The sequence below is a fragment of the Trichosurus vulpecula genome, chromosome 4 (assembly GCF_011100635.1).
Source record: "Trichosurus vulpecula isolate mTriVul1 chromosome 4, mTriVul1.pri, whole genome shotgun sequence".
NCBI lineage: Eukaryota > Metazoa > Chordata > Mammalia > Diprotodontia > Phalangeridae > Trichosurus > Trichosurus vulpecula.
The window spans coordinates 245,140,844-245,157,010 of record NC_050576.1 but is presented as its reverse complement, the minus strand read 5'-3'; the positions used below and the strand labels follow the sequence as shown (position 1 = coordinate 245,157,010).

Below are 16,167 nucleotides of genomic sequence, written 5' to 3'. Positions count from 1 at the left end.
GGGGGGAGTGTCAGAGTTGACATTGAATTTCTTCTGATGGAGTCTGCCTTTCTTCTTGGTGTTTGCTGTGCCTGGTGACTTTTTAAATCCACGTGATGGAGACAGTGAGGAAAGGCTCTGTGGCATTGGCTTTGGCATTGGGGTAATTTCACTTTCCCTTCTGTTCTTCCACAGTCATCTGGAGAGAAAAAACGTTCCGGGCATACTGACAGCAATGGTTTTGCCGGTCACATCAACCTCCCTGATCTCGTGCAGCAAAGTCATTCTCCTGCGGGGACGCCTACCGAGGCCCTTGGGCGCGTCTCAACCCATCAGCAAGACATGGATTCTGTGACTGAAGTAGGTTCTGGAGCATCTAGGGTTGAGCACTTGCCTCTTCTCGTGAGTGCACTAACAACCCCTTGACCTCTGCTGGAGGTGAAGCTTGCCACATTCTCTGTAATTATTTCCAGCTTCTTTTCTCATGGTTTCTACTGGTTTCATTGCTGAGAAGAGATGAAAGAACAGTGTGAGATAGAATAACCAGCGTCTAATAGCTTAGGTTTGCAAAACAATTAACATCTAATATCTCATTTGATCTTCACAGCACCCTGGGAGGTAGGTGTTATTATTATCCCCATGTTCAAGAGAAGGAAACTGAAGCTTAAAGAGATTAAGCACCATGCCCAGGACTATTTAACTAGTAATTGTCTGAGGCAGAATTTGAACTCAGGTCTTCCTGATTCCAAGTCCCCCACTCGTATCCTCTGCACTATCTAGCTACCTCTAAGCTTCTGGAAAGCTACTGATCTGCACTAGTGGAGGGAGTTTTCACACTGGAAAGTCTTGATAAGGATAAAAATCATAACTCTACCATAGTTTGCCGATCCCTGCTCTAAATCATAGTCTTAGAGCTAGAAAGGCCCTTTGAAATCATCTAGTTTTTCCCTTATGATTCTATAGGTGAGGAAACCAAAACCCAGGAAGATTCCCCAGGTCTTCAGTAAGAGCCAGGTCATAACACTCAGGCCTTAAGATTTCTGGTCAGTCCAATGTCAACCTGTGATGGTTAAGATCACTACAGTTTAAAGGTTTTAGGACCAATATGTGAGCTGCATATTTAGATGAACATAGCCAAACAGGATTCCATAAAATGTGGTTGAGAGCGTGTTTAGGAAGAGAATCACAATCACCAAGTGTGCACATCCTCAGAAAGATCATTATCAAAACTCCAACTTGTGGGAGAAAGAAGGGAATTTAATATCATCTTTCCGGTATATAAACCTTCCAAGGAAAAGACAGAATAATATCTCCCATTATGCAATGCTTATGGACCAAGCATTCTGGCTCTCCAATGGGACTGCTAAATGAGTTTATTGCACTAAGTTTATTTTTATATGTAAACCTAAGAATCATAAAACAAAGCCCCAAACAAAGTGTTTTCTCTCTTGCTTTTGATCTTGTCCACCAACACTCTCATAGGACATGTCTCAACACATGCTTTGGAACCTAGTATTATGAAGCAGTTGAGACCAGTTCTCTTAGGGTCAGGGATGAGGTGGGGAGAAGAAGCTTCATGCCAGAGGAGCAGATGTTGAGTACACATTAAGGACTATGTAGCTTCTGGATGCTGTTCAGTTCTGGCCTCTGACACTTACCACCTATGTGACCCAGGGCAAGTAATTTCACCTCTATTTGCTTAGGAGACAGCTAGGTGGCTCTGTGGATAGAGAGCTGGACTTGGAGTCAGGAAGATCTCAGTCAAATCCAGCCTCAGATAATTCCTAGCTGTGTGATCCTGGGCAAGTCACTTAACCTCTGTTTGCCTTAATCCACTGGAGAAGGAAATGACAAACCACTCCAGTATCTTTGCCAAGAAAATCCCATGGATAGTATGGTCCACGGGGTCATGAAAAGTCAGACAGAACTTAATGATGAAACAACAACAAGCTTCTAGGATCATGGCTGGATGGAAGAAATGTCATTGCTGTTGGTTATCATTCCCTCCTTTCTAAATGTTTGCCTAATCCCCATCCTCTACTCCAAAAATGGAAAATCCAATCCATTCTTTGCCCTGCTTCTCACAAGAGTCAGGGGGAGTAGCTCGGCGATGCCTTCTATAGAGTGCTGGGCTTGGACTCAGCTCTTACCTCATATACACTGGGTAATCCTGGGCAAATCAATAACTCCTCTAGCCTCAGTTTCCTTATCTGTCAAATGAGGATTTTGATGTCCAAGTTCCCTTCCGGCTTTAAGTCTATGATCCTCTGATCTATCGAAATACAGCTAAATCCCCCAGGTCCACAATTAGAAACTTATATTTCTCAACAATTATCTCCCTTTTAATATTTTATATTTCTTATGTTGCTGATGTACTGAGTCCCTCCAAATTAGAGGTGTTTTGCCTGGAGAAGAGAAAATGTAGGGGGACCATGATAGTTCTTTTTAATCATTCAAAAGACTACCAGCCAGAGGAAGAATTAGATTTGTTCAGCACAAGCCCCCGAAAACCTGACAAAGGACATTGGTAAGAATTTTCAAAGAGGCAGATTTAGTCTCGGAGTTAGGGAAAAGTTGCTAACAATTGCTGCCGTCTCACTAGGAGGATGGGCTTCCTCCCAAGGTAGGGAGCTCACCTCCCTCAAGGGATTAGGGTCAAGGATTAATGATCCCTTAGACTAGAGGAGATTCTGATTCAGATGTAGGTTGACCTGAAACTAGATGACTCTTCCAATCCAGAGATCCTCTGATTCTCAGTTTGTCTTATGCTTCCCATGATTAGATCTTGTTTCGCAGAAGACGTTGGAGAGCAACTCAATCAATTATGGCACAACTAGCACCAGAGGACACGGACTCCTATATAAACCATGAGGACATGCTTAGCGCCTTCATTAAAGATAGACCATTTGGATGGGGCATCTGTACAAGAAGTCAATTGTACTTTAGGACAGAACTGGGTAATACCAGGTGCCAGGGCTCCATGATTCCCAACAATTTCATCATGGTGTTCCCCGATGTTCTTGGTGCAGTCTTCTACAGACTGCTGGCATACACTTAATTCTTCTGAGTGGTCAAATTTTACTATCACCATCAACTAAAAAGAAAAAATTCAAAGCACATGTGGCTACTGCTGAGAACAGGGAGCAGTAAGCACTCACGTGAGGGCTCTTTGGGCTTTTCAACTTACGCTGTACCCCCAACAACTTGAATTTCCCTCTCCTCATACAAGCAGGGTACAAGGAAAGGAAGGAAGGAGGGATGATTGAAGAATCTAAGACAGACAGTGGTTGAGTGACTTGTCTAGGGTCATATACCTAGCAAGTGTCTGAGGCTGTATTTGAACTCAGGTCTTCCAGACTCCAGGCCCAGTACTCTATCTATTATACCACCCAGTTGCCTTAGAAAAGATGGATATAAATGATAAAGGAAGAACAACTCAATTTCCATCTTCCCTGGATATGACCTAGTAATTACTCTGATCACATATGTTCACCATCCTTTTGGAGCCCTTCAAAAAATCCTTAGATTCAAATCCCACCTCATGTAACCCTGGCAAATCGTTTTACCAATATGTGCCTCATTTTCCTCATCTATAAAATGAGAAGGTTAGATCAGATTGTCCTCCATAGCCCCTTACAGCTAAGCCTGTGATCCTATAATCTAGCTCTCCCTGAGGCTGAAAATGAATATACCCATGGGAAACACACTGGAGAATTTTTTTGCTTTTTCCTTGAGTACTATGGGGGAAAAGTAATTTAATCTGGCTCCTAAAATTGGGGGCAGCCTCCTACATCCAAAGAAAAGTTGTTGAGCCGTGCTTTAGACCTGCCTCCTAGGGGAACACTGAGAAGACAGGAAGTGTCCTAGTTGGATGGAATGGAGAAAGTTCTGAGCAATTCCTCCATTTGTGCATGGCAAAGCACATGTTTAGCATCCGTGATACTATTCTGAAGACCCTCAATCTTGAGGATTTCTTGCAATATTTCCTCTCATTTCCCAAGGAAATTTTTAAAAGTAGGACTTTGAGGCAAGTGTGTTCTGTGAGATTCCCTTAAATGTTGGAAACAATGCGAAGGTCCCCCAAAACAAGGACTCAACAGTGTGTGCACAGCCTAGGAGAGGAGAGAGTATTCGTGAAGCTGATATGTGAATGTGAGCTGGGCACCTTCCCCAGGTACTCTGCAGAATGAATCATGGTTCCCCCTAACAAAGTGGCCCCGACATGGTGGACTGTAACTCAGATAACTCAGATACCAGGCTCTATGGCAAGGATGTGGGAAAGAGAAGCGCTCCGAAGCCAAGAGTCTTCTGGGCTTCCTTAGAAATAGACTGCCCTCTTCCATGTATTTGCTAATTGCCTTTTGGGGAATCTTGTGGCATCCAGTACCAACTGTACTGATCCTGTGTGCTTGCAGTCAGTCTGGAAGGAGGGAGCCTCCAGACGCCATAGCTATCATTCCATTAACTTTGTCCAAAGATCTGCCTGAAATTCAATTTTTAGGTTCCTTCACATCAAGGTTCTTTACTTGGGGTTCATGGACCACCTCTCACTGAAGAAGGGTCCAGATAGATTTCATGGAGTCCATGAACTTGGATGGGTAAAAGATCACATCCTTATTTACACCAAACTTTGGGGGTTTTTTGTTCATCTTTATTTTATGCATTTAAAAACTATTTTGAGAATGGATGGGTCTACAGCCTTCACCAGACTTCCAGAGGGGTCCAAGACACTCAAAAATGTTAAGAATCCCTCAAAGTTAAGATTTAATAGGTTCGAACCAATGGAACTGAGAGGTCATTTGTTGGTCCAGTGCAGCTAGACTAAAAGAAACCAGCTGTTCTATCTGGAGTGAAAGGAGCCCACTGGTCATTCTTTCTAGCCACAGCTTGCTAAGAAGACTTTTGTATAAAGGATGAACAGAACCTGCCAAAAAATATGATCTGCATATTTAAATGATGTTAAAAAAATTCTAGATTTTTTCTAAAACTTAAATATTCCAGGTTTTATGAATAATGTTTAAAAGATAAATTTGATGTGCATGCAGTGATTTCAAGAACATGGATACTTTGGGATGGGAGAGAGATGTATACACATACAATACACATGCACACGCACATGCACACACATATATAAATATATGCAATATGTATAGTATACAGTATATGTAACTATATATAATATATGCATATATTATATATTCTTATCCATATTGTTCTATCTCCTCAATACGATGTGTAAGCCCTTTGAAGGGCTGTTCAGTTTTTGTCCCCATCACCTTGCACAGAGCCTGGCACATAGTCGTGCTTAATCCATACTTGAATGATTGATTTAGCTTGAAGAGAATGCTAGCCATTATTATGGCTCCCTTTAAAGTGCTAAATTTGGCCTTTATAAGTATAAGGAGGCATTTAGAATTAAGATTATTTCCTATGTTTTCCTTTCTTTGATTCATGGGTTTATTTTTTTAATTCCTTTGTTGGTAGTCTCAGATCATATATGATTTATCAAAAGAAAGAGATGTTTGAGGCATAACATGACGTATATCTCTATATTTAGTACCATTGATTTCAAAGGTGGGGGCAGGGTACTCTACTTCCTTCACTGTTGCAAATCAGAATCCTTCCTTGCCTTAGTAGGTTGGAGAGACAACATCTAATGGGGAAAGAATACTTGATGTAGATGTAAGGGTACCCCAATTCAGGTGCTCGGTCCATGAGTTTGAATCCTTGCTCCACAGCTTTTTACCTCTGTCACTCAGTCAAAAACATTTATTTATTAAGCACCTATGTCCAGCATGGGGAAGCTAGATGGTGCTACGGATAGAGTGACAGGACTGGAGTCAGGGACATCCTTCTTCCAAAGTTCAAACCTGCCTCAAACATTTACAACCTGTGTGATCCTGGCCAAGTCCCTTAACCCTGTTTGCCTCAGTTTCCTCTTCTCTCAAATGAGCTGCAGAAGGAAAGGGCAAAACACTCCAGCATCTTTGCCAAGAAAACCTCAAATGGGGTCACAAAGAGTCAGACATTCTTGAAAAAGGACTGAACAGCAACAAAAAAAATGAGACAAGCACTGTGCTAAGCAGTGGGGGTTCAAAGAAAGGTACAAACCAGTCCCTTCTCTCAAGGAGTTCACAGTCTTTTGTAACCTAGGCCTCAGTTTCCCAATCTGCCAAATGAGGGAGTTAGTCTAGATGAGAATAACCCTGCCAGCTCACATCCCATGATCTTATACATTTATGAGTTGCTGTGGGAGGAAGGAAGGAAGGAAGGAAGGAAGGAAGGAAGGAAGGAAGGAAGGAAAAGAAAGAGAAAAAGGAAAAAAGGAAGGAAGGAAAGAAGGAAGGAAGGAAGGAAGGAAGGAAGGAAGGAAGGAAGGAAGGAAGGAAGGAAGGAAGGAAGGAAGGAAGGAAAGAAAATCACCTACCTGGTGGCCAAACTTTGGACTGTGAACCTTTCCAAATTTAGCTAGACTGTTACTTCCCACAATCCGTCTATCAGCAAGTGTCTCTGACACTCTCCTTTAGTGAAAAGTTCCCACTAAGGTCATGCTGAAGCCTCTCCAAGTGCGTACGCATGCTGGAGCTTGTCCTCTGCCAGCATTGCCTGCAGGAGCCCTGGGTCGCGTCCTTGACCCAATAAGGCAACACAAGGTGATAGGATCATATCGATAGAGCTGCAGGAAGCCTCAGAAGCTGTCTGCTTCAATTGCCTCATTTCGTATGAGGAAACTGAAGCCCAGAGAAAGTAAGTGACCTGCCTTGGCTCACACAGGTAGTAAGCATAAGAGGCAAGATTGGAACTCAGATCTTCTGACTCTTCTACCTTATCACACTGCATCTAGAGTAGACGTGTGTGTCCCAAGTACCTGAAGAGTGCATCTTGGCATTTCTGGTAGTATAGATTGGGAAGTTCTAGGGGAGATGAAAAGGAGGAACTTCAGTCTCCTTCAATAGATTCAATGAGCCCCTCTCACTCTGATACCTCAGTTGCTCTTTCTGTCTCTTTCCTGAGCTTCATGCCCCCTTTGCAGCTAACCAGTCACCATAATGGGAGAGCTCTAAAGTTAGACACTCCCTCAGCTCAGCCCCAAAATGAAATATTCCCAGCGATCCCTTGAAGCGGTCAGTTATAGGACCAAAAATATGGCCTTTTCTGAGAAAACAAATATAAACAATGAATTAAGGCAATGTCATCAAATGCTGGGTGAAATAATTATGATACAGTGGAATGTGGCTCAGGGGAATGATTTAGAGTCAGGGAACCTGTGTTCGAATCCCACCCCTGATATTACCCAGTGTGACCATGGATAAGTCACTTTATCTCTCCATAACTCAGTTTCTTCATCTTTTAAATGAAGAAGGCTGGACTTATCCTGTATATATCTTGTTTGAACAGGAGCTCCTTGAGAGCCGGGACTGTCTTTTGTCTATTTTGCATTTCCAGTGCTTGGCACAGAGCCTTGCACACAGTGGGCACTTAATAAATGCTCCTTGATTTGACTAAATGCTTTCCAAGTTACTTTCTGAATCTAAAGCTGTAGGAACCTATGATCTCAGAGTCAACTTGACCTTCAGGCTTCTCTTAAACCGATTCAGGGCATCCCCTAGAACTTACTGAAGGCAAAATGCCCAAGCCCTGAAACCAATGGGAAGGATCTGTTTGGCTAAAAAGATTACAACTGCATTTCTCACTTCAGAAGCTTTTCCTCCCTCCACACTAAAGTTTGCCATCTTTTCTTGAAGCCTCCATGACAGTGTGAGATTTGCATTAGACCTAAAGGGAAAAGCATACATGCTCCCATGCTATTCGATTTAGTTCAACTTTTATTAAGTGCCTACTACACACAGAACATCGCGCTAGGTAGGAAAAAAATACTAAGTGTAGGTAAGACGCTGTCTCTGCCCTCATGGAGCCTGTAGTATAACACAGAGAAATGATTTCTGTTGTTGTTCGGTCTTTTCAGATGTGTCCAACTCTTTGTGACCCCATTTGGGGTTTTCTTATCTAGGTTACAGGGGGTGGTTTGCTATTTCCTTCTCCAGCTCATTTTACAGATGAGGAAACTGAGGCAAACAGGGTAAAGTGACTTGCCCAGGGTCACACAGCTAGCATGTGTTTGAAGCCAGATTTGAACTCGGGAAGAAGAGTCTTCCTGACTCTAGGCCCAGCACTGTATTCACTGCACCATCTAGCTGCCCCAGAGATACGATGCATACACAAAATCAAACATTGTCATACATCCATTCAGTCAATAGTTATATATGAGCACCTACTCTGTTCCCAGTACTGTGCCAGGCACTGGGGATACTGGTACAAAGAATTAGACAATCGCTATTTACAATGAGCTTACATTCTAATGGGGAAGTGGGGGAAATGGGGGAATAAACTGACAGATAGATAGATAGATAGACATGTGTAAAATAAACATAAAGGTAACCAATACAAATACACACAAGGTAGTTTGGGAGGGACCTAGCCCTGAATCCCAGCTCTGCTTGTACCATGTTGTGTGACAATGGGCAAGATATTATACCTGCTTGTCCCTCAGCTTCCTTAAAAGAGAGGAACTAAATGAGTTCAAAGTTTCCTTCTTGCTCTAAACCTGTGGTTCAAAATAACATATATTAAGTGGATTATTAGAGAAACACAAACAAAGCACTGAGTGGGGGAAGGGGTCGTTGCTGACTCAGGGCATCTGGGAAAGTGTCCTGGAGGACAAAGTATTTGGGGCAGAATTCGCCAGGCAGCAGTGGGGAGGAGAGAGCATTCCAGGCCCGGAGAACACCTTGAACCAATACTAGGGTACCATGCGCGGTCCTGGCTTAGTCATTTACTAACTAGAACTTGAGATGGCAATTCTGTCAATGCCCAACTCAACTGTGAGTAACTCGATTCTGGAAAGCACCTACAGAAAGAGAAAGGCACGGACAGCCGGGTCGGTGGGATTGCGCCTTCGTTCTTTTTTCCAATCTTACTCTTTTCTACTCTTGCTCTTGCTTTGTTGATGGTTAAATGAGAGCTCTAAGCTTTGCTTTCATTGGCTGTTTAATAGTACGCCATGGGGAGCGGCACCAAAGCCTCCTTCACCCCGTTTGTTGACCCCAGAGTGTACCAGACGTCCCCCACCGATGACGATGAGGATGACGATGAGGAATCTTCCGCCACAGGTAAGCCACGGCAGCGCCGTGTCATTGGGCCTGGGTTTGTTTTCCACATCTGGTCTGTATGTGATATAAAGAACGAAGGAATCGATTAATTAACGTAAGACGTTTTACTCGAACTAATACTTCAAAGGGAAGTTGTTTGGATTTTGTTCTGTTTTTAGGTTTACTAAAATAAATTCCTTATTTTCCCTTTTATCCTCATCTCTTTTATTCTGTTTCTGTTTGGAGCCCAAGGGTATCCGGGGACACTAGAAAAGGCTGGTCCTCAGGGATTTCTGGACTTAAAGGAAGTGCCATACATTTCCCAAGAGCGATTTCTAGGTACAGTGCTATGCACGCAGTAGGCGCTCTATAAATGCTTGTCGAGTGGAATTGAATTGAATTGAACTGAGTTGAATTGAATTGAATTCTTAGGTGTATGTTGCCCACTGCAAGGGTCTGGCTAGTTTAGATAATCTTTCTTCCTATCTGGAAACTTAACCAAAACTCCAAAATTCATCGGAGCTTCACTAATCGTCAAATTCAGCCTACCAGGACAGATTGACCCACTGATTTTTGTGGGGGTCCTTTAAAGTCAATCTCTTCTTTACTGATGGGGATGGGGGATGTGAGAGTTAAAACCAAATACCTAACTTTGCGATGTTAACACATAACTAAACTTTGCGATGTTAACACATAACTAAACTTTGCAATATTAACATGTAACTAAACTTCCCAGACGGTCCATGTTGGCACGGTACACTGACCTCATAGTTTACTGCTTCCATGATGGCTTATGACTGAGCTGCTGCTAAGACAAAAGAACAAACAATCTAAAGTGTGTTGGACTCAGAGATTCTTTGGTGTTTTCTCTTCCATGATGCACTCCAAGCCCATTTCAGAAAATAGTCTTGGTCATTTGTCATCTTCACATCCAATTAACTTTACATTTAAGTTTCTCATCCTTTTTTTTCTTTTTCCTTGTCTGTTAAGCTCTATTTACCAGTGAGCTACTAAGGCAAGAACAGGCCAAACTCAACGAAGCCAGGAAGATTTCAGTGGTCAACGTGAACCCAACAAACATTCGGCCACACAGCGACACACCTGAGATTCGGAAATACAAGAAACGCTTCAACTCCGAAATCCTTTGTGCTGCTCTGTGGGGTGAGTTATTTCTTTATTCTCCCTGCCTGGTGGCAGAAATTCAGCTCATCAAGCGGGGCAAAGATGGTTCACAATGGCTGTGGCTGCGTGTGTAAAGCAAGGACAGATTGAACCACTGAGATCTGGGGTGGTGCGGAACTCAGGTGATTTGAGGAGCATTTGGGAAGGTGCTCTCTACTCAGAAACATCTCCCTGTCCAGCCTGCCTGGGCACCTAAAATTCTCATAAATTACAATGTCCATGTCACCTGAAAGGGTGTGATGTATGAAAGCTAGGCACCCAAAAGGTACAGAGGATAGAAGGTTGGACCTGGAGTTAGGAAAATCTGAATTCAAATCTTGCCTCCAACATTGAATGGCTGTATGACCCTGAGCAGGTCTCTTCACTGAACTCTGCTACCTCAATTTTCCCGTCTGTAAAATGGGAAATAATATTACCAAACCCGTAGGGGTTTTTTGAGGATAAAATGAAATAATATTTGTAAAGTGCTTTGCAGATTTTAAGTACTATGTAAATATTAACTAGTGTGATAAGAATGATACAAACATAGGATCATAAACCAGAGACCATGAGCTGCATGTATGCTCCCCAAGTATATGCTTATCTTCTACGTGTGGCTCAAAGCCCATCAAAGACTTGTAGATCTTAAGCCGGGAAGAACCTCAGAGGCCACTGAGTCCATCGCGTTTATTTTATAGATGAGATAGCTGAGGCCTGAGGAATTTAAATGAAACTTGTCCAAAGTCACACAGTAAGTATCAGAGGTAGAATATGAACTAAGGTCCTCTGACTCCAGTGCGAGTATTCTTTTCATTGTCGTTGTTTTTGTTGAGTCGTTTTGGTCATGTCCAACTCTTCGCGAACCCATTTCAGGTTTTCTTGACAAAAATACTAGAATGGTCTGTCATTTCCTTCCCTAGCTCATTTTACAGATGAGGAAACTGAGGCAAACAGGGTTAAATGACTTGGCCAGGGTCACACAGCTAGTAAGTGTCTGAGGCCAGATTTGAACTCTTGAAGAGGTGTCTTTCTGACTCCAGGTCTGGTGCTGTGTGCACACGGGCAACATTTAGCTGCTCCTTTTTTCATTATACTATGCTATAAAAGGTCCTGGGAAGGGAAAGAACTCTTTTCAGTCCTATTTGTTAGGGAGAATGGAGAGTTTCTAGATAGGATAGAAAAGAGATGATCTAAAAAGGAAAGGCTAGGACTAAAAAGTGAAAGAGGAGTACAGGAAAACAGGACTCCCTCTAGAGGATGCAGGGAAGGAGGTGGACCTTTGCCCCCCAGAGTTCTGAAACAAGTATAAGGCTTATAGGTCTAGATCTTCCAAGGAACACCTCAGGAAGTGCCAGTACCCTGAACAGATCACTGAGGCCAATCACCAAGGGGCTGGCAATAGGTAGAGATCCACTTGTCTCACCCACAGGGAAGAGGCACAAGGTGGTAGTTATTGAGGTATGGAGGCTACCATATGTAGACCTGCCACGACAGTTGGAAGGTGGGCTGTCATCTAGATGTGACAGAAAATCTGCCAACAATCCGCAAACCTGCCATCTCCTGCCCACTTGATTCACATGGAGGCAAACAATATAGCCAGCAGAATCTTGAAATATATCCTTCTAATGACTTAGAAGGCCAGGGTAGAATAGTATAATAATGATGATGATATTAATAACAATAACTAGCATTTATGGGTTAAGGCTTGCAAAGCACTTCATATATGTGAACTCATTTGATGTTCCCAACAACCCCATAAGGTAAAGGCTGTGATTATCTCTTTTTACAGATGAGGAAATTGAGGCCCCAGGAGATAAAGTGACCTACTCAGGGTTACACACCTAGTAAATGTCTAAGGCAGTATTTTAACTCAGTTCCTCCTGACTCCCAGTCCTACCCTCCATCCACTAATCTATTTAATAGAAAACTAAGGATTTGAAGGCACAGAGAGTATTTTCAGCTCTTCAGCCTGAAGATTGAAACTTTGGAAGAAGAAGGAAGCCATGAAAAACAAATATTGCACCTCAAAGAACAGGATTTGGGGTTGGGAATTATGGCTTACATGTCCAGAATGATGATAGGCTAACAAAAAATGGGGGACAGTGCAATGTAGTGCACATGGTAGGCACTTAAAATGTTTTGAGTGAATCAATTGGTCAATTTAATATGAAATTCAGAAACAGTATGTTTGGCAGAAAATTGCCTTAATCACAGGGGGTTTAACCTGAAATTTGGAGGGGGAGAGGCAACAATTCCTCCCTAAAAAATTTAACCCAGATACTATTGAAGAGAACAAGCCAGATGTGGAAAGAAGAGCCTTAGTGGAGGAGACACCCTATAAGTATCATGTAGAAATGGGTCAGAAATAATAATAAAATTGTATGGATGTCAGTAATAATCAAAATGAAATTGAAATCTCAACAATCATTATCACAAGGAATATAGCCTGTTATATTCCTGCTGTAGCCAAGGTGCTGGCTTCGGAATCAGGGAAACCTAAGTCAAATCCTACCCTCAACACTTAATGGTTGTGTAATGCTGGGTAAGCATTTGTTTTTCATTTTAAATCAAATTCTCATCTTTCCTGTCTGCAAAAAAGTCACTTATCCTTTCAAGGATGTTATAAGGAAACTGTTTTGTGAAGCTCAAGTACATGAAACCTATAATAATAATTATTATATATTATTATTTATATATCATTATATTATTATACCCTTATGCAGGGTTTACACCCTAGCTCTTATGGATCTATAATTGAATGGTTGATGTATAGAATAGGGATTTTGTTGTTCAGTTATTTCCAACTCTTCATGAACCCATTCAGGGTTTTCTTGGCAGAGATACTGGAGTGGTTTGCCATTTCTTTCTCCACCTCATTTTGTAAATGAGGAAACTGAAATATATAGGGTTAAGTGACTTGCCCAAGGTCACACAGCTAGTAAGTGTCTCAGGTTAGATTTGAACTCATGAAGATGAGTCTTCCAAACTCCATGCCAGCATTCTATCCACTGCACCACCAAGTGCCCAGAAGAGGGATTAGACTTAATTCAGCTTAGCCCCAAAGGGCAAAACCAAGTGCATAAGGAGAAGATAGGAGAAGAAGAAGAAGAAGAAGAAGAAGAAGAAGAAGAAGAAGAAGAAGAAGAAGAAGAAGAAGAAGAAGAAGAAGAAGAAGAAGAAGAAGGTGATGATGATGATGATGATGATGATGATGATGATGATATAAGAAAAAATTTACTCATAAGTTCTTCAAAAATAGGATGGGCAGCCTTGGGAGAGATTGTGGGCTCTACCTCACAAGAGGGCTTCAAAGAATAAGCCCTTATCTGGATAAGTTCTTATTAGGCATATTATAGAGGAGAAGACTTTGAAGAAGCAATAAGATTTATTTCTGATTTGCAGAGAAGAATCAGCTGGTGCTGTGGAAGCTGTGGGAACTTCAGGAAAAAGACCATGTCATCTTGGAATTCGAAAATTGTGAGCTAAAAGTGAGCTGGGCATAGACAGAGCTGTACCTTAGACTTTAGAAAAGCACATTTTTAAAAGTTCAGAGAAAAGATATGCTTGATCCCATTGAAAAAGACTCTAAAAGGAAATGCCTCAAAAAGACTAAAAGACTTTAAGATATTAAACTCTTAGTATGCAATAATCTCTAGGAGACAGTTAAGAAGGGAAAGTCTGAAAAGGAAAATGTTGCTATATAATGAGCTCTCTTAAATTAAGGAATACCTCACAAAGGACAAATACATGTGCCTATAAAAATGTCAGGATGAATACCCAAGTAAATAAAACTAGCACAAAATGCTGAAGACCTCAAAAGGGGAGGGGGCGGCTTAAGCTATGTTAAGAGCAAAAAGATCCAAGACAGAAAATGTCCGCAGATAAGGGAAAATGGCACCAAGATATCAGATGACAAAGAAGGAAGAACTACTCAATTCCAACTTTAATTCTACCTCCTCCATGAAAGAGAATTATCTTCATATTGGAAAAGGCTGTAAGATGAGACATGATAGTCAGAGAGCACCTGACTGCCTTAAATGCAAATACGAATCCAGACAAAGTATACTCTAGAATACTGAAACAACTTGTCTGACTGCAAACTAGTAGCAGTAGTCTTTGAGAAATGAACAAAAAGGGTAGGAGGAGACCAGAGATAGGCAAGTGTTATGTTGGGAATTTTTTTTCTCACCCTTTTCCCAGTCTCAGGTCTTTCTCCTCTCTATTTCATCCTTCACTCAGTTGCCAAGATGATATTTCTAAAGTGTAGAACTCTATACTTAAGAAGGAGTAGATTTTAGAAAATATAAACAAGAATGCCTAATGTCATTCACTGGCAAAATTCTAGAATGGGTTGTAAGAGATGGTGATTATGAACCAGCAAGATGGAGGGAGTTATTAGAATAATAAAACGAGATAGATTTTTATTTCAACAAAGCAATGGAAATAACATGGGATTTGGAGTCAAAGGGCCTGAAACTTACTGTGTGACCTTGAGCAATAAACTCACCCTCCTTGGCCTCAGTTTCCTTACCTGTAAAAATGAATGGTTTTGACTACATGACCTCTGAGGTCCCTTCCAGCTTTAACTCTTTAATCCTTATGAGCAAAGTGAAAAAAATGCAGATTAGGTAATAAATTAAATCTAGTTATATTTAATCAAGCAGCTATACCCAAATAAGTTTGTTCAATGAAATGATATCATCTTGGATAGCGGTTTCTAGTAATGGGTCACAGAGGTTAGTCTTCACCTCTGTCCTGTTCACCAATTTTATCAACTCCTCAGAAAAAAATAAAAGAGAGACAGCATAACATAGAGGACAGAAAACTTATCTCCAAGCCATGAAGATCTGAGTTCAAATCCCACCTGTGACACATTCTGGCTATGTGACCTTGGACAAGTCCCTTAATGTCAATGGTCTAGGCATCTCTCTAAGACTGTGAAATGTAGAAAAGCATCTGGACTGCATTAGTAGAGAGAGTTTCCTCACCCACAAGTCCCCTAAGCCACTGAATCCACAGATCTTTTCCCTATGCCAGATAGTTTTATCAATTGTCTTTGTGAATGTTATAGAGCTGGGAGATAGCTAATACATATGCTGACAATGAGGATTCAAAAAATAAATCAATAGTCTAGAATGTTGGGCCAAGATCAGAAAAGGCCTTCCATAAGAAGTGGAATTTTAGCCAAGTCTTAAAGGAAACTAGAGAGGGTAAGAGACAGAGATGGAAGAACAGGCATTCCAAGTTGGGGCATGGGGGAGCAGCCATTGCAAAGGTAGAGAAATGGGAGATGAAAGCTCCAAGAAGGCCAGCAGAATTGGATAAGAGAGTACATAAAGGAGAGTAATGTGTGTTGGAAGCCTGGAATAGTAGGAAGGGACAAAATAATAAAGTTTTTACATGTCAGAAAGTTGTGTATTTTGATTGTAAAGGTAATAGGGAGTCAATGATGCTCTTTGACTGCATGGGGGAAGGGGTGTGTTTGATATGGACAGTCCTATGCTTTAGAAAAATCACCTTGGCAACTGAGGAAAGGATTATTAGAGAGGGGCGAGACCTGAGGTTGGGAAACAGAAAGCTCTTACAGTAAATCAGGTGAGAGGGGATGAGCATTTGTACAAGGGTGAGGCTATGTGAGGGAAGAAAAGGGGAACATATGTAATACAGGGTGTCCCTAAAGTCTGGACACATAGGCAAAATGCATATTTTGAAATATTTGGAATATTAACAGACCTTAGCCCCCTTGACTTCTTTTTCTGTGGTATGCTAAAGGAGAAGGTGTACTCAATGAAAATCACAGATGTAACACCCTTGATTGAACGCATAAAGAGTGAATGTGCTAAAATTGACAGCAAGGTGGAGTTATTGCATTGAGTGC

The 16,167-nt window shown here is 41.6% G+C and overlaps 1 protein-coding gene across 4 annotated transcripts in view; it reads left to right on the top strand.

Annotated features, from left to right (window-relative positions):
- The window catches only part of TNIK (TRAF2 and NCK interacting kinase), a 436,634-nt gene that overhangs the window by 400,326 nt on the left and 20,141 nt on the right, over window positions 1-16,167 (top strand). For 2 of the 4 annotated variants that reach the window (XM_036754966.1, XM_036754964.1), the window contains 4 exons: window positions 175-339; window positions 9,035-9,149; window positions 9,375-9,467; window positions 10,119-10,289. In XM_036754966.1, coding sequence (XP_036610861.1) covers window positions 175-339; window positions 9,035-9,149; window positions 9,375-9,467; window positions 10,119-10,289 — 544 coding nt within the window. The remainder of the gene's footprint in view (window positions 1-174; window positions 340-9,034; window positions 9,150-9,374; window positions 9,468-10,118; window positions 10,290-16,167) is intronic. The other 2 variants (XM_036754967.1, XM_036754965.1) reach the window with 1 other exon arrangement.